The sequence below is a fragment of the Lacerta agilis genome, chromosome 3 (assembly GCF_009819535.1).
Source record: "Lacerta agilis isolate rLacAgi1 chromosome 3, rLacAgi1.pri, whole genome shotgun sequence".
NCBI classification, from domain to species: domain Eukaryota; kingdom Metazoa; phylum Chordata; class Lepidosauria; order Squamata; family Lacertidae; genus Lacerta; species Lacerta agilis.
This window is the reverse complement of record NC_046314.1, coordinates 10,238,724-10,256,773: the sequence shown is the minus strand read 5'-3', so window position 1 is coordinate 10,256,773 and position 18,050 is coordinate 10,238,724. Positions and strand designations below refer to the sequence as shown.

Genomic DNA, 18,050 nt, shown 5'->3' with positions numbered 1-18,050 from the left:
GTGCACACATATCTACAAATAAGAGACAGAACAAGTTGTAAGACAGGGAAATAACAGACTTGGTGGATAATATGTCAATAAAAGCAAGAGAACTGCAACTGCTCCAAGCTGCAAATGTATACACTGAAGACTGGCTAAGATGATTATAAGGAAAATACAGGGGTAGTGAGTGTCACTTGTATGATAAAATTTAAGGGAGGTGAAGAAAGGAGGAGTGCTTTTATAAATACTTCCGATTTATTTTCGGCTATTGTGGAGCAACAGATTTGATCAAAACCTGTCGGCGAGGGCAGAATTCTCCTTTTCTGGTTTCTTTTTGGCTGAAGTTATAGAAACGAACAAGTGCCGTGCATATCCTTGTTTGGTTTTTTATGACTTAATGTGTTTGCAAGGCAGTTACTAATCTATGTCACCTTTTGCTGGGGGATTGAGAGACACGGTTAAAGAAATGCATACAGCGACAATGTAAAAAGCACACGTCAGGTTCACGAGTAAAAGAGAAGAGGGTTGTTCTCCCCCCCCCCCCCATGTGGGGTAGCAGTAGCTGCATCCCAAAACTGTGCTAAAGAAACTTGACATTTACTCTCGACTGTTATAGATATGGGGAAGCTGTGATCTGGTGCTAATTTCTCTTTTGAAGCCTCTAGCCTTTGCTCCAGATTCATATTCCAAACCGAAAAGTGGAATGTGACTGTGACATGCTTTCTTTCGCTCCCTCTCTCTCTCTCTCTTCTCCGCCTCCTCCTGTTTCCCCCCTTTCTTCTGGCTCCCCTCCAAAAAGGTCTTTGCTTCTTGTTGATTACTTTCTCCAAGATGAAACCCCTGGTGGCTACAGTTTTCCTGGTAGCCCTGATGCAACTTTCTCAATCCTTCCCCGCCTGGTACCACAGAGGATGGCTGAGATTGCTAAGGGAAGGGGACAGCTGTGCAATATGCAACCTTGAACTGTGCCCCGTGCCTACGGGCTGCCAAGCAGGGACCGTGTTGGACTCGTGCGGCTGCTGTCCCGAATGCGGGAATGTGGAGGGGCAGATCTGTGACTTGGACGAAGGCAGCCATTTTTACGGGCAATGCGGGGACAACCTGGAGTGCCGTTTGGACGTCCGCGACATCAAGTCTGGAGAAATCCCTGAGCCACAATGTGTCTGCAAGCTGCAGGGGACTGTATGTGGACCTGAAGGGAAGACCTACGAGAACATTTGCCAGTTCCACGAGGCTTATGCAGGAAAGGGGATTAATGCTACCATAAAGCACAAAGGACCGTGCAAATCAGGTAAGGAAAGGCAAAGCAGAGTCTAAAGTACATACCTGAGGGAAGCTGAGATGCTACTAGTGGTGGTGATATTTGGCAGCATAGTCTAGGGCAGTGTTTTTCAACCACTGTTCCGCGGCACACTAGTGTGCCGCGAGATGTTGCCTGGTGTGCCGTGGGAAAATTACTTTATATATAGTCAATATAGGCACAGAGTTAATTTTTTAAACATTTTCTAATGGTGGTGTGCCTCGTGATTTTTTTCATGAAACAAGTGTGCCTTTGCCCAAAAAAGGTTGAAAAACACTGGTCTAGGGATGCAACAGAGAGGCTCGGAAAGCACTCTTTTGGAGTTAAGCAGATGTGCAATGTGTTATCTTTTTGGAGTTTAGATGAGAAATCCTATGTGTGTTTATGCTAAAGTGAGTCCCATTGTGTTTGGTGGTGTTTACGTCCATGTAAGGATATATGGGATTGCAGCCTGACAATGCAAGAAGTAAAACCTATTGATTTATTGGGACTTACTCAGTTGTAGATTTGTGTTCCCTAAGGACATAGGCACAGATGTGATATTATGTGATCCTAGAATGAGAAAATATATCCCCCCTTGCGTCCAGTTTCCCCCCTTATCGACATTTCATCAGATAAAGTTCCTCTTAAGAGACAGAAACAACGAGAAGTCCTGTTCAAAGTGTCCCCTGAGGCTACAAAACATCGGATGCAGAGTCCACAAAGCTTTTGTTAAAGCAGGTGAACGTGCTCTGGAATTGCCAACGTAGCCTGCAGGTTTAACATTGTAGAATCCACACGGGGATTGACAACCTGTTGATCAGAGGGGAGTGTGAAAACGTGAAGCTGAAGAACACAAATTGCCTGCAGATTTGTAGGTGGGCCATAACAGAGTCCTTTTACCACTATACATGAATGAAAGGCAGGACTGAAGACGATAGGAATATGGGTAAAAGTGTGGGAAAAGATGCTCTTTATTTAATAGCTAAAAAAATAATCAACATAAAGCAGCTAGGTCCAATCTTAGTACATAAAGTTGAAATTAACAAGACAGCAACATTGATATGAAAGATCTAAATAGCCGCTGTACGTCAAAGTAGGAAGGTTCAAGCTGAAACAATATATAATGTTTAAAGTCTCATATCCCCCCAAATCCCTTACAGTCTTATGCAGATTTAAGTAAATCACATGCAAGGTCATGTTTCTTTTTATACTGAAGAACAAACCTTTGCCTGCAGCTTCGCTGCATGTGAAAAAAGCCCAAAGGAAAAGATAACCAAATGGAGAGATTAGTTCTTAGCCTCCTGGCAGCTTTATAGCCTGATGTGTAAATGATTCATTCTTCTGCAATTAGCATCATCGCTTTACAGGATTCCAAGAGATTTAGCACAGCCTTTGGAGAGAGGTCCAAATGGCACGCAGTTCCGAAACGGAGCCAAGATGAATTTATGTAAGATTTTCCCATATGTGATTTTCTGCATTCTTCAAAGGCATGCCAGTGATCTATAGCAGTCGCATGGGACACTAGGCACACAGTGATAAAGCCACTTCCGCCTATAGGCAGGAGGTGGCGCTGCGGGTATCACGACCCGAGCATGCGTGCAGGGGCTGATACACAGCCCCTGCACAATTGGAGGATTTCCCGACGCCTCTCCCCAGTGGCTGACCAATCCGGTCGGCTGAGGGGAGGGGCCAACAGCCCTTTAACTGGAGACGGCAGGAATCCTTCCCCCTCTCCTTTCGCTGCCCCCAGCTGCATCGGTTCTCCTGCCCACCCACCCTTTAGGTTAGCTATTGACCTTGCTATGGGCTCCGGTTAGTCGCCCCAGTTGGCCGGGGGGCCTGGTAGGACTTTTTCCCATTTGGACTAGCCAAATCGGGTTTTTTCACCTACCTCGTAGCAATTCGTCACAACTTTGGTTTGGCGGTTAGGCATTGGATAACATCAATAGAGGTAAAAAGGGGAGGTAGCGCCATCACCTGCCCCTCACTGGAAGGGTATTCCGTTAAAGGTTTCCGGGGGGGGGGTGTGGTCCCGTCCGAAGCCTAGGGAGGTCAGGGCCGAAGCCACGCCCCAAAGGTGATCACAGGGGCAGTTCCCCTTGATCAGCATCAGGGGTGCTGCCCTTGCTGGTTAACCCTTCACGGACCTCCAACACCCGGGTTGGGGGTCAGATATAGTGGTTAGGATCCAATGGCTAAGCCAATACCGCTCAACATCCGTAACCAATAAAGTTGTGGCCTTTATGCCCATTTAATTCGAAGAATGTGTCCTGTGTCGTTATTCACCTGGGAGGGAGGGATATAGCCACGCAACTCCCAGGCACCCTGTTCATACAAAGGCACGCAGGCGTATTGACTGGCAATGTCACTGAAATGTTTCGGCAATGCTGGCATCGTCTGTGCCATTCTGCAAGCACAGTGGTCAGAGCTCTCCGTACTAAAAGGAAAGGGATCTCAGGCCAGCCTAGAGGTGACATAAATTGCGCCTTTAAAATGGTAGTATTGCACACGCAGTGAATTTTGACAGCAATTGGCAAAGCTTCGTATAATTTTACAGGCCCTTGCTGGTTTGAACTGATATTCTCCTGTTCCTTGATCTGTGTGTGACAATGTTGTATGTACAGTCATACCTCTGGTTGCGTCCGCTGCGAGTTGCGTTCTTCACGGGATACAAACGCTCCGAACCTGGAAGCACCGGAACGGGTTACTTTCAGGTTTGGCGCTTTGCGCATGCGCAGAAACGCCAAGTCGTGCTTCGCTCATGCGCAGAAGCACCGAAGCGCACCGCGCACATGCGCAGATTCGGCGCTTCAGGTTGTGCTCTTTTCATGTTGCGAATGGATCCCATTCACAACCAGAGGTACCACTGTATATCGGGAAACGCTTTTAGGATTCCATGGGCCAATAAAACAGAGAAATGTAGGGATAAATCTGAAGTATGTACATGTGTGTGTTTGAGCGTGGGCATGAACATGCACAGAGGAATGTCGTCAATTTATGTAATGCAAGAGTTTCAAAGGGAAAATAGATAGATCCCTGCAGTGGCAGAGCACTGGGGTGGCGCATGTGCCCTGTGCCCAGGGGTGGGGCCACCCACCCATGGGGTAGGGTGAGCCTGGGCAGGACACTCTGCGGGGCCTCCACCGAGTCTGCCTGCCTCCTCCCACTCAGCCACCCTACAGCTGAGGGAGAGGCGGTGGGTGGACTGTTGGGGGCAGCGTGGAGCCTGTGGGTGCCCAAGCCACTGTGTCACTCCCAGGAGAGACTTGTGGCTCGGGCGTGCTGCAGGCCCCGCGGTGAGTGCCGCCTGGCATTTTGTCATCCCCCTCAGTGGTGACACCCGGGGCAGACCGCTCCCACCGCACCCCCTTCGTTCACCCCTAGATCCCTGTCCTCGGGGAGCTTCCGATCTAAAATAAGGGGTGTTCACATGTCACATTCAACTAGTTTGCAATCTGTGAACCTGTGCACACAACTAATTAAGCAACATGCTCTCATAATTATTCACATGTAACATTCAACGGGTGTACAGTTTGTGTGCCTGTGTGTGCAAATCAACAAGTGCACAGTCACATAATTACTTGCGCTTGTGTTGCGTGTAATTTATGAACAAGTCTATAGGTAACAGACCATAGGGGGAATGGGAGGGAGACGAGGGCAGCAGGTAATGAATGTGTGAAAACACCATTATCTGTAGTTAAAACAGTTACAGTTGAGAATTGGGACCAAAGTTCTCATGCTTCCAGTCTCTTCAATCTGTACAAATATTATTATCTACAATAGGTCTTACTTCCTATGATCACTGCTGATTGATACGGCCTAGTTTGGAAGTAAGCGACGTGGTACCTTCCGGGTGTTGTGGAACACAACTCCCGTCATCCCTGAAGATTGGTCATGCAGGCCGGGCCTGATGGGATTTGTAGTCCCCAAACAACTGAAGGAAGCTACATGGGCTACTCGCACCCTAGCTTGTGCTGCACTGGGGGTCCACTTTGTGACAAAGCCCGTGTAGTGTGCATGCACACGAAAGCTCATGCCAAGAACAAACTTAGTTGGTCTGTAAGGTGCTACTGGAAGGATTTTTTTTATTTTATATTTTGTTTTGACTATGGCAGACCAACACGGCTACCTACCTGTAACTCTCCCCATAGCTGTCAACTTTCCCTCTTTTTTTGCGGGAAATTCCCTTATTCCAGCGCCGTTTCCCATTGCAAAAAAAGGGAAAGTTGACAGCTATGGCCGTTTCCCAACGCAAACAAAAGGAAGGTTGACAGCTCTGACTCTCCCTCTTCTGATGTTTACAGCGCAATCCCTTTAATCGTGCAAACCTGCTTCATGCGTATAATGCAAGGAGAGGGCTATTGCTATTGAAGATTTTTAAGAGGCAGTCTGTTTGACATTCCTGGAAGTCAGGCGACGTAGTGTTGTTCTGCTCTCCCCACTTCCTTCCTGGGGCAGCGGTTCCGTGGCTCAGCCTTGATTTCCTCTGAACTGAGAGATCCACTGAGAGCACGGGTGGAAGCAAATGGCACCGCAGTTCTGCAAATATCACATCCGCCGGACCCACAAGATCTCCAGAAACAGAGGCGCCCCTTCATCCCCCCCCCAAGATGAAGAGAATGGCACTTCTAGCTCTTTCTCAAAAGTCAAATCTGTTCCCTATTTTGTTATCATTATATTTGATGGTGTGTTTAAGTGCATTCTCCCCTCTCAGCCACGGAATGAGCAACCCAGTCAGATGGGTAGGGTAGTAGTAGTAGTAGTAGTAGATTATCCTATGCCCTCTTACTTGACTGAAACCCCATTCAACAATGGGACTTCTGAGTAGAGAAATACAGGATTTCAACCACAGATATGCTTTTTCAATTTTGCATCTTTGAAAGCCCCGATCATTATTATAGTGGTCGCTCATTTAATGTGTTCAAAGGATTAGATACACTCCCTCTAGTGGCTCTGTGTGTGTGTGTGTGTGTGTACATATATATATATATATATATGACATTTTATTTATTTATTTATTTATTTATTTGAAAACACACAATTGAAAACCACATCAACGTCCTTCAGACAAAATTCTACGTGGTCTAGTATTTCACAAATTTAGTCTGAATGTGAAATGGAAAACTGCATTGTAATTACATTTTTAAAAGGTGCTCTCTCTCCCCCCCCCCCACAAAAAAGCATAATGACTTTAATAGCTTGATCAAAATGAAAGTTATAAAACAGAATTTAGTGCCCATATGAACTGGCAGCAACTCACATGGTTCACAGCTATAACTGTCCTTCACGCTGGGTTCAAAATTAACAGTTACCATTCGGAATAACAGAGATGGTGGCAGAGGAAATCCAAGCATTCTTGTAAACAGATGGGGGTGTTCGGCTTCACTGTGTGCAGCAGTGGTAACAAGAACAAAAACAATGCTTAAAAATGCTTTTAAAAATAAAAAATAAAAAATGCCAGTGTAGCACTGACTAGCTGCTGAGCTGCAATCCTACATTCAGCAACCTGCTTTAATCTTGTGGAAGTCTATGGGATTTGAACTGCCTAAATCTACTCAGGATTGCAGTCTTCTTGGCCACAGGTGGGAGGGAGAATTCCAGGTTCAGTACTTGGGAAAGTCACTCTCCCTCTGGAAGAGGTTATTGTGAGGATGAAATGCTTTCTTTTAGGAGTTGCTTAGAAAAGGAAAGGACAATTATTCATTGTTCATTCCCCATGCTGTGGGAACTGCGATTGCTGCAGATTGGCTACGGTGCCTTGCTCAAGGTCTGTTTGTTAACATTAAAAAAAACCCGATCAGCTTGGGACCAGGTTACTTGAACGACTGCTTCCCCCTATAACTTCATCTGGGGAAATTACCTGTATACTCCTGGCACCACACCCTTCATAATATCATAGGATGCAGTCCCCAGAAAATGGTCATTTCCTGCTGTTGCCTCTGCATGGTGGAAGGGTTTTCCCTGTGGCCAGTGTGGTGCAGTGGTTAAGAGCGGTAGACTCGTAATCTGGGGGACCGGGTTCGTGTCTCCACTCCTCCACATGCAGCTGCTGGGTGACCTTGGGCTAGTCACACTTCTCTGAAGTCTCTCAGCCCCACTCACCTCACAGAGTGTTTGTTGTGGGGGAGGAAGGGAAAGGAGAATGTTAGCCGCTTTGAGACTCCTTCGGGTAGTGATAAAGCGGGATATCAAATCCAAACTCCTCCTCCTCCTCCTCCTCCTAATGGCGTCACTGCAGGGCGCCACTAACCCTAATGGGTAAGACGGCCCTGGTTGTGTTTTTGTACTTGTTTAAAGATTTTGTTGACATATTGTTTGTTTTTAGTCTTTACACTTTTTTGAAATATTAAGCAGTTTTCATTCAGCCATTCACAGGGAAAGTTATTTCTCCAACTCCTTTGGGATAATAATAATAATAATAATAATAATTTCATACCCCGCCCATCTGGCTGAGCCTCCCCAGCCACTCTGGGCGGCTTCCAACACAATATTAAAATACAATAATTCATCAGACACTAACAGCTTCCCTAAATAGGGCTGCCTTAAGATGTCTTCTAAAAGTCTGGTAGTTGTTGTTCTCTTTGACATCTGGTGGGAGGGTATTCCACAGGGCGGGTGCCACTACCGAGAAGGCCCTCTGTCTGGTTCCCTGTAACTTGGCTTCTCATAATGAGGGAACCGCCAGAAGGCCCTCGGCGCTGGACCTCAGTGTCCGGGTTGATCGATGAGGGTGGAGACGCTCCTTCAGATATACTGATTAAAATCTATTAGTGGCTAACACTGGCTCTTTTTAGGCCTAATAGATCAGCAGTTTGACCCTGCCTTGGTTTCGCAGAAGTGAAAACATGAGACCATTCTCGGTTACCACAGTCCCATCCGTCACACGTGTATTCCTAATTCTCACGGTCTACGATGACACAGTCTACAAACAAACAACACAGCTGCAAACCCTAAAAAAACCACTTATACAATTCCCAAACCATGTACACAGGCAATTTTATGGCCAATGACACTTTCTCCCCTCCTTCCTTTCACTGTTGGGACATGCTCACATGGAGATTCATGAAAAACAGCAAAGCTTTGTGACTTCACTAATGAGTTGTCAGGAGTTGCCAACCTTTGGGGGCCATTGGGTGCATTGAGTGAGTGCTGTGGGTGCCATAACACACAATGCTTGTCGTAAGAAAACCTCTTTGAGTTGTTTGTTTGTTTGTTTGTTACAATCAAGCGGTGTATAAATTTTATGAAACAAATGAATTGAATCAGCCTCTGTTGTGAAAGCTGTTTAATGTCACTCTTGAGAATGATGATCCTCTCAATTGTGTCTCTTCCAGCCCCTGTTATTTCTTTGCCACCTCGAGACACCCAGAATTTCACAGGGAATGACGTCATCTTCGGTTGTGAGGTATCTGCATATCCCATGCCGCACCTTGAGTGGAAGAAGAAAGGAAATAAGATGTTTCTGCCAGGAGATGATGCTCATATTTCAATACAGGTATACAGTTTAAAGTAGGTAAAGTGATACAATCACGGGGCCTTTTCTTTGTGGTAAATGTATCAGGAGACACAGACCTCTCCCTACAACAAAATGGCGGCTGAAGAAGACCTATAGAATTCCTTACCTTTCAAGGCTGGGAAAAGACAACCAAGGATTGGTTTTGGAGCAGTGATTTTTAACTTGTTCATAAATGGCCTGGAGCTTGAGGTGAGCAAATTGTTCAAGGTGGTTTTTTTTAATGAAAAAACCCAACAACTTGCTTCTTTGCTCTCCTCTTTGCCATGTTAAGGAACATTTCAAAAGTAGTTGCTCCATACATGACTGTAGAACACATATAACGTTGCAATCAAAATCTCAATGGTGTACATTTCACTGAAGTCAATGGAAGATACATGATGAATATTTCATCCTATTTATTATTTGGCCTTCATTTATTTGTTATTTGGGTTTCATTTTCTCAGGCAAGAGGTGGACCTCGGAAGTACAGTGTGTCTGGATGGTTACAAATTCAAGGGATCAAGAAATCAGATGAAGGTGTCTACATCTGCCAAACAAAAAACAAATATGGGTTTGCCTATTCATCAGCAAGGTTGAAAGTTATTGATGGTAAATCACTGCATCATTATTATTATTATTATTATTATTATTATTATTATTATTATTCGTCCTTTTTCCATGACAGGGGACTCAGGGTGGTTTACAGATAAAAATAAGAAAAAACTAAAAACATAGAAAAAAACCAGTAATTAAGAAAAAATTAAACATTGATAGAAATGTATATTTTATTAACAATATAAACAGCATGGCACCAGCCCTTTTATTAAAAACAATCAGTTCCCCAAAAGCCTGCTGGCGGGAGGACAAAAAAAAAAGATCAAGCTTTCGGTGGTGGTTGCCTGATTTTGCTAATAGTAACCCAAATTGTTCATTTCAAATCATTATGTTTTAGAGAGGGAATCTACGTTTCAGTGGACATAATGGCTTTTTGTAATCTTTGGTCATGAAATGGCATGAAATGAAGATGTGTGTGGGAATACGTTTTCAGGTGCTCCTGCACCTTGCCGCAGCACAGTAACCTTCCGCGCTATGCACGGAAGGCAAAGAGATCCGGCAGAGGTTTGCTGCCTGGATCTCTCCGCGCCTGTAACAAAGCGCGCCAATATAGCCTTTAGTAACGGTCGGGAAGCAGTTTCCCGCCCGGAAACTCAGCCAAATACAGTGTTGTGATTGGTTAATGATAATGTTATGACGTTGTTCAGTTTACTAATAAATGGCCCCTGCTCTCTGTAGCGGTGTGTAGAGTGCGCGAGACAAGCCAAGAGAGAACAACCGTGCGAGACAAGCCAAGAGAGAGAAAGCGAAAGAGAAACCAAGCCGCACAGAGTAGTAGTCAGGAGAGCGCAACTCCACCATTGACTGCAGTCTCTTAGTCTCTTTATCTCTCATTTCTTATTTTTATTTTTGGCCGCCTTCTTAGTTTTGGCCGCACTTTCTGCTGCTCTTTTTACTGTCTATCCTTTCCTCTTCGGAACCTCAAGCCTTCGTAACAACTCCAGAAAAACCTTCAGAACTCCAAACAACTCCTCACGACCTTCAGCTTCATAACCAGCGGACCCATTCACAACCAGTGGGAGCAGGCACTCCGGAATTACTGGTTGTCCCAGATGTTGGTTATCCCCACAGATGTGGTGCTTCGCCGCAGGATTTGGCAGCTCGGCATTTGAAAACTGAACTCCTATTTTAATGTAGTTGATGTCTTTCCACAATGTCTGATTAACTCACAATATTTTTGTTTGATGCGCAATTCCCGCCATCCCCCATTTCTCCCTCTCCCCAAATATGAAGCATCCCTGGGCAAAAGAGGGGCCTATCCACTAACCTATGGCCACTCCCCAATCACCAGCTTAATTGTTAACCCTATACGTGCCTTATTCTGCAGGCTCATCATTAACTTTCCAGAATATTCCTGGCAGCTGGAGCACAAGCGATGGCACAGATTATGGAGACGATTTTGATTCTGCTGAAGACGAGGAAGAGGCAGAATATGAATCTGGAGACTATGAAAAATGAAGCAAGTTTGGATTGTGTAAGGGGTTGTTATGTGCTTGTGCTTTCAAGTTCATCTGTTTTGCTTGTGTGATTTGCACTGTCCTGAAACCTCATGTATCACAACAAAATGTGTATCAAATTATAGAAATTATCAGAGTGCCTACAAGTATACATACCATTCCAATCACACTTTTCAAAATTTTTAGCCTCCGTTATATTCAGAATACTACACACTGAGAAAAACCATAGCGGCAAAATATATAAACATTGCACTTATCAAGATCCCTCTACAGTTCCTTGTGTGAGACATAGCTCTCTGTCATGCAGCTGTAGGGCAGGATAGTCACATGAGGACTTCACAGCCAAAGTAAGTTTTTGAAGACCGATGATACCACATTATCGCTGTCCAGAGTGCAACAAGAGTGGGACAAAAATAACCTGGAACATTTGCAGGTTAAAAAGTTACAGGATTTCAGCAGGAAGTTCAATCCCCACTGATTGAAAGTGCAGTAGTGTGACCATCCCAAAACGTTTTCACTGCCCTGATCAGTGGTAGTTGCATATTATTTAGTCCCCATGCAAAAGGGAAGAAAACCCTTTCCAAACCCAGTGGTACCAGCTGATTCAGAGTCCCTGCCATTTTTATAAAGCAGTGACATGCTGCAGGGGTGAAAGGCAATACTTTTCAAGCTTTTTCTCTGTCTCGGAGAAGCTGAAATATTCTGGGAATTCCCATTATATGCTGAAGGCCTGTAAGTTGGCATTGTAAAACTAGAATACCACATCTTTGTGGCATGGAAGTTAATCAAGCAAAGTGGTCCTGTTGCAAGTGAATTTTACTATGGTTTCAACAAACAGTTTTCCATGTCTGAAGCATTCGTGTTTCATCTATCACAGTATGGATTTATTTCAAGGTCAGCTTCACATAAATAATTCAATCTAACATTTTAGGGTAATCTGCAGCACAAAACATTTGACAAACTACAGAATGCTTATTTGCAAATAAATGTATTTAAGTCTAAGGACAACAATTAAATATTAATAAGCACATAATATATAAGGCAATACTGGTATTAAGTTCCACGGACATCTGTGATCCATTATAAGGGTAAACCTCCTTTAGAGGTGTGAAGTTTTAGCTCACAAGCCTTTTGAATGCCGGAAAGTAAGACCTGGTCATACTAAACCTGGTGACAAAATATCACAATAAGGACAATTAAAACCTTATTTCACTTCCAAATGACTCCGATCGTTCAGAGCCTATCAAGGAGCAAGAGAAATCACTCGTTCGCCAGCAGGTTGACTCAGGAATTTCACCCCTCCAGTTCATCTTAGAAGCTGGCAGCCCAACGCTACTGCACTTTCCCCTCCCTGTCTTTCAGGATTAAAAGAGCACAACATTTGCTTGCTTGTTTTGGCATTAGAATGAAACATGCCCTTTGGAGTCCTAGTTCTCACAGAAAGCACGAAAAGGAGGCAGGCGGGTAAAACCATTCACAAATGCACTTTTTCCCCAGCAGTTTCGCATGTCTCCTCTCATGAAAGGTAGCCACATTCTTATGTTCCCACCTGATTCTAAAATTGCAAGAAGTATCTGGCGTGAGTCTCTTGGGCAATTGTTTTGTTTTTTTGCCATTTTTTAATTAAAAAAATTAATATTAAAACATACTAATAGACACATATAAATATACATACACACATACATACGTTTCCCCCCATACATTGTGTAGAAAATAATTGGTTATGGCTATAAATAACATTTAACATTCCTTCTCACCCCTCTACCACCCTAACCTCCACCCCCTCACCTCACCCAGTTCTGGGCTGCCAATCTTCTCAGCTGCAATATCTTCTATCATTTCTCTTATATACTATTAATTATACTATTATTTTCAATACTAATATATTCCATAATGTACGGAAGTGAGAGCTGAACCATCAAGAAGGCTGATCGCCGAAGACTTGATGCTTTTGAATTATGGTGCTGGAGGAGACTCTTGAGAGTCCCATGGACTGCAAGAAGATCAAACCTATCCATTCTCAAGGAAATCGGCCCTGAGTGCTCACTAGAAGGACAGATCCTGAAGTTGAGGCTCCAGTACTTTGGCCACCTCATGAGAAGAGAAGACTCCCTGGAAAAGACCCTGATGTTGGGAAAGATGGAGGGCACAAGGAGAAGGGGACGACAGAGGATGAGATGGTTGGACAGTGTTCTCGAAGCGACTAACATGAGTTTGGCCAAACTGCAGGAGGCAGTGAAGGATAGGCGTGCCTGGCGTGCTCTGGTCCATGGGGTCACGAAGAGTCGGACACGACTGAACGACAACAACAACAACAACATTTTGAATTACTTCTTTTCTCCTCCTAGCTTATTTTTCTCACAGAACTTGTTTCATTCCGATAGGAGTTCAGGTCTTTCAATATAATTTTGTATATATCCCCTAAAGGCATCCCATTCCTTTTCCAACCTCTCTTGGGCAATTGTTGTTCGGTGCTTCCAGAGCAGTCCTCAGGCAGAGGCTCAAAGGTTTCAGTTTCAGCAAATCTCCTTCTCACTCAACGTGTTTGGGCATTTGTTAATTGTAGCCTGGAGAGGCCATGGGGCCTGTCCCTTCTACACCTTCCTTGCCTTGAGCCGTGAGATCTCAGGGAGACTGAACGGCCGTTTGCCTGGCTGCAGTTTCAGTCCGCCGCCCCACAACCAGGATCGCTGACTGCAGATGCAACAAATGAACTGTGATGGTTAAATCAGTGCCAGGGCTGTACCACTCCAGACTTCAGGTGGAAGGAAACTTTGGAGTGAATGTTCCTTCATGCCAAATAAATAAATAAAAATCAGATATATAGGGGGGCGGAGGGAGCCCTACACAGAGACAACTAAATGTCAGGAAGAATTTGGCTTCCTCCTTAACACTAAGGAGTGGTTGTGCCAATTTGACTATTAATGTTCTAAGAACACCTCTAATAGTTGCAAGAAAGACAGTGGTTCATATTGACTGAAGAAGGCTGGCCTTAGTTATGCAGGAACTGTAGGGCACTGGGCCCATCAAAGACATCATGAAAGCCCCCGTTACTGATTGTTCCATTTTTATTTTAAGTGTGTCACTAATTTGAAGTTTCCGTTCCGACTGTCCCAGCTAAGACACTAGGCTATCTCACACATATTCCATATTCTCCCAAACTGAGCATTACTTAAGCCAGTGTGACGCTGTGGTTAGTTTAGGACCAGGAATCTGGAATTTTTCGGAAACGCCTGTGCACATCCGCATGAATTTGAAATTCTGTCTGTGCTCGGCAACCCGGAACTTAAATACATGACCTTTCACACAACCTTCCACACACATGTATTTGGAGAGGTTCCGTAACTTGGCAGAAAGAGAAAAGACCTGAAATACAGGACAAAACTGTTATCCATCTGCATTTTACATTGAAATACGGGACACTCCTCTATTATACAGGACAGGTGGCAACAGCGCCAGATTGGACCCTATGGAGGGCCCTTAGTGACTAGGCAGTCACAATCTCAGAGGGCCCCTCGCAAATTATCTTTTTGATTTTACCAGCCAGACCAAATCAATATTATTTTGACCCCTAAAAGGCCCGTAGGCCGGTGCCTACTCTGCCCATTTGGCAACCCCCAACCCTAGCTCCCTGGGGTCCAGACCTTGTTATGAAAGCGCACCTTTCGCACACATATCATAGGGGTCAGGGCTGGATTAGCTACTGAAGGTAGGCTATATGTCCAGCTGTCCTTTGCCAACAACAAATTGCCACTGTCATTTTGTGTTAATATATGCTTATTTATTGACGTAATAGGCATCTAAAGCCATTTGCACATAACAAACAGGAGCCTACACAACACAAAACACTGTTGCTGTATGTAGGTTTTATTTTATTTGTTTTTTAATCTTATATTTTGGAAATGTGCATCCAGTTCCCCCCCCTTTACATTTTTGCCCCCCCCAAGAGAGTGGGGCCCTAAGCTATAGCTTGTTTAGCTTATACTGTACGTAAATCCAGCACTGATAGGGGTCAACTCCTAGGGGGGGGTTACCCCCCCCAAAAAAAATATTTGAAGGGGCTGTCCCGCCCCGCCCCCAGGTTGAGGGACACTGCCATTCAAATAGCGCGCGTGTGCCGCGACACGTGATCAACCCCGTGGGGCGGGGCTTAACCTGCCTACCTATCATTTTCTGTTCAGGTCGGCGCCCCTGACACGCGTCGAGTTAAAACGAGAACAGATAAGGGGGGGGGGATTTTAAAACACGCGCGAAAATACTTCAGAGGGCCGCGAGGGGCCTGGTCTCTCTCTCCTCCCCTCAACCCCTTCCCCGCCCGGATTCCTGTCTCTGCCTCCTCCTCTCGCTCCGCCTCCTCCCGCCGGGCCTGCCCTCTCCTCCTCCTCCTCCGGCCCCGACTCTCCGCCCGGGCTGCTCTCGGCGTCGCCCACCCGCCCCGCTGGAAGATGGCGCTGAGCGGCCAGGTCAGTGGGCGCCCAGGGCGGCGGCGGAACCGTCGTCGTCGTCGAACCCGGAGCCTGACCGTTGCGTGGCGGGGAGATGGCTCGTCCCCGCGGGGAGCGCGGCACGGTGGGGGGGGGGCCGGGAGGGTAGGCCGCCGGCCGAGAGGGGCGGCAGCGCAGCCCCGGGAAGAAGGGGTGGGGGGCGGGAGGGAGAGGTAGGCTGCCCCACCGCCGCACGTCCGTTGGGGATGCTGCGAGGAAGAGGGGTGGGGGCTGCGGGCTTCGTGTGGGGCGGGGAAAGGTAAGGGGGGAAAGGATGTCCTGACAGGGTTTCTATATGTGCACACAAACACACACACGTGCCTTTCAAGATAGAGGGATGTCAACAATATCTATCTATCTATCTATCTATCTATCTATATAAAACTGTAGTTACAGGTAGGTAGCCGTGTTGGTCTGCCGTGGTTGAAACAAAATAATAATTAAAAAAATTCCTTCCAGTAGCCCCTTAGAGACCAACTAAGTTTGTTATTGGTATGAGCTTTCCTGTGCATCTGAAGAAGTGTGCGTGCACACGAAAGCTCATGCCAATAACAAACTTAGTTGGTCTCTTAAGGGGCTACTGGAAGGAATTTTATTTCATTTTATATATAACTGGTGTGTGTGTCTTGGAAAGTTACATGTGCGTTTGTGTACAACTATTTCTGTGTGCCATGAAAGACACACGTGTGTGCTTGTTTAATTATTTGTGTGTGTCTTGAAAGACACCTGTGCATTTGTGTGTAACTTGTGTGTGCCTTGAAAGACACATGTGCATGTGTGTATAACTCTTTGTTTGCATACAACACATGTATGCATGTATAACTATTTGTGTGTGTCTTGAAAGACACGTGCATGTGTGTAATTTACTTGTGTGTACCTCATGTGTGTTTGTGTGTAACTGTTAGTGCCTTGAAAGGCACACACATGTATGCATGTATAACTATTTGTATGTGCCATGAAAGACACAAATGTGTATGTATGCATGCATGCAAGGAGCATGTGGCACCAAACTTGCAAAATTATTCTATCTTCTTTATCCAGATCAAAGTTAATGTACAAGTCCAACCCCCACCCCCACCCCCCACATTTCAAGCAGCAAATTCAAAACCGAATTTCGAATTACACATAACACCAATGTATTTTAGTTACCTAAGAACAATTGTTGCCTTCATGGACAAATGTCCTTGTTTGACACTCCTAGATATTTGTTTGGTTTGATGTTTATTTTCTCTGTTTCTGAAACTGTTACAGCTGTTTTTCTTGTTTTATATACATTGGGGAAAAATAAACTCCCATCAGATTATCTCTTACAACTTTAAGTCATGTGTGAAATCTATTCACCTCACATTGGGATTATCTGCCTAAAGCATTAAAGCAAAGTTTGACATGTTTGACATCAGTTTTTAACCTTTAAATCTCTAAAAAGTCTAGGTCTGGGATATTTTAGGGAATGTATTTTCCTGCCTTATCTCACCCCTGAGAAGTGAGATAAGTGATTGTGAATTCCATTGTCAAGGGTGGCTTGATTGGCATCTACTGGTAATAGTGGTGACTCCTTTTTCTGTAGAAAAGGGAAGTTTGCCTGATCTCCATGCTTGACTCTTGGGCAAAGCAAGAGGGGAGTGGGTGAATCTTCAGTGAAATAATAGCCAAATCCAGAGCCCTTACAGTTTTCGGGAAGTGTGTATGTGTTGGGTGGGGGCATGCCTGCCCTAGACTCCCCTTGTTGGGGGAATGGGTAGGCTTTAGATCCTGTTGATATGAAGCTTCTCTCAATGTGTCACCATGAAGAGTGAGGTCTGCGATATTAGCTGCCCTTAGAAGAGCAGTTAATGCTCAGTCTGCTGGAGCTTTTGAACTCCGGTTCTGTACTTCTGATACCATCTCCTGGCTGGCTTTAATTATTTGATTGGTATTGTTTTTATTGAATTTGTTGTTTGAATTTTGCCCCTATGCTGCCTTGGTTTGAAAGGTGGCTTACAAATACTCATGATGATTTCTTTTTGTCCATAACAAAGGTACATAACACTACTTGAAGTTTGTGTTTGCATCGTGACTGCACTCATGCAAACAATGAGGGGACATATTGGGCCTACAGTTGATGCACATCTGAATTTGCGGAAGGTAGAGAAAAGTTGGTGAAACACCATTTTGGCTGGTGACTAAGAATACCTATGCCAGTCCTTGCCATTTGGGAACAGAAAAGAAAAATATTTGATATCTATTGGGTAAAATTTCAATTGTTTATTTCAGTTAAAGGACATATTTACATATTCAACAAAATCCCAATTATTTACTCTCTTCTGCCTAAGAAGGGTAGACAACCTGTTGCCCTTCAGATGTTGTTGGTTTACAACGGCTATTATCTGTGATAATGACTGGGTTTGATAGGAACTGGAATTTAGTAACATCTGGAGGACCATATCTTTCTCATCCCTGCCCTAAGAACATAAAATGGACATGCTGGACCAGAACATGAGTCAGTCTAGCTATCCAGGTACCCCTTAAAACTTACAAGTAGGTAAGAAGGTGAAGGTATCATTCCTTTCAGCATGGAGGTTCTGTTTAGCTATCATGGCCAATAGATGCTAATAGACATCCCAGAAGGAGACTTCTAACTCCCCTGTGAAAACAATATGTTGTTAGGGTAGAGAAGGGGCAGTGTTAAGCACTTTGTATTTTTATGTACTTTGATAATCATCATCCAATAATCGTCCTTCATATGAAGTTGCTAT

General features: G+C 44.8%; 2 protein-coding genes across 5 annotated transcripts in view; both read left to right on the top strand.

Moving 5' to 3' along the window:
- Positions 1-783: 783 nt before the first annotated feature.
- Positions 784-10,852, top strand: LOC117044587 (kazal-type serine protease inhibitor domain-containing protein 1-like). The gene is made up of 4 exons (XM_033145402.1): positions 784-1,273; positions 8,599-8,759; positions 9,224-9,368; positions 10,702-10,852. The coding sequence occupies exons 1-4, from the start codon at positions 814-816 to the stop codon at positions 10,830-10,832; spliced, it is 897 nt and encodes a 298-aa protein (XP_033001293.1). The 5' UTR covers positions 784-813; the 3' UTR covers positions 10,833-10,852.
- A 4,364-nt stretch (positions 10,853-15,216) lies between these two features.
- The window catches only part of RANBP17 (RAN binding protein 17), a 168,222-nt gene continuing 165,388 nt past the window's right edge, over positions 15,217-18,050 (top strand). For 2 of the 4 annotated variants that reach the window (XM_033142824.1, XM_033142821.1), the window contains exon 1: positions 15,217-15,294. In XM_033142824.1, the coding sequence (XP_032998715.1) occupies positions 15,277-15,294 (18 nt within the window). In that variant the 5' untranslated portion in view covers positions 15,217-15,276. The remainder of the gene's footprint in view (positions 15,295-18,050) is intronic. The other 2 variants (XM_033142822.1, XM_033142820.1) reach the window with 1 other exon arrangement.

Excerpts from the sequence above, each read along its gene's own strand:
- LOC117044587 (XM_033145402.1), top strand. The coding sequence starts at position 814 with ATGAAACCCCTGGTGGCTACAGTTTTCCTGGTAGCCCTGATGCAACTT. Across the intron at positions 8,760-9,223 it reads ATGCTCATATTTCAATACAG|GCAAGAGGTGGACCTCGGAA; the intron begins GTATACAGTTTA and ends TCATTTTCTCAG. Across the intron at positions 9,369-10,701 it reads AAGGTTGAAAGTTATTGATG|GCTCATCATTAACTTTCCAG; the intron begins GTAAATCACTGC and ends CTTATTCTGCAG.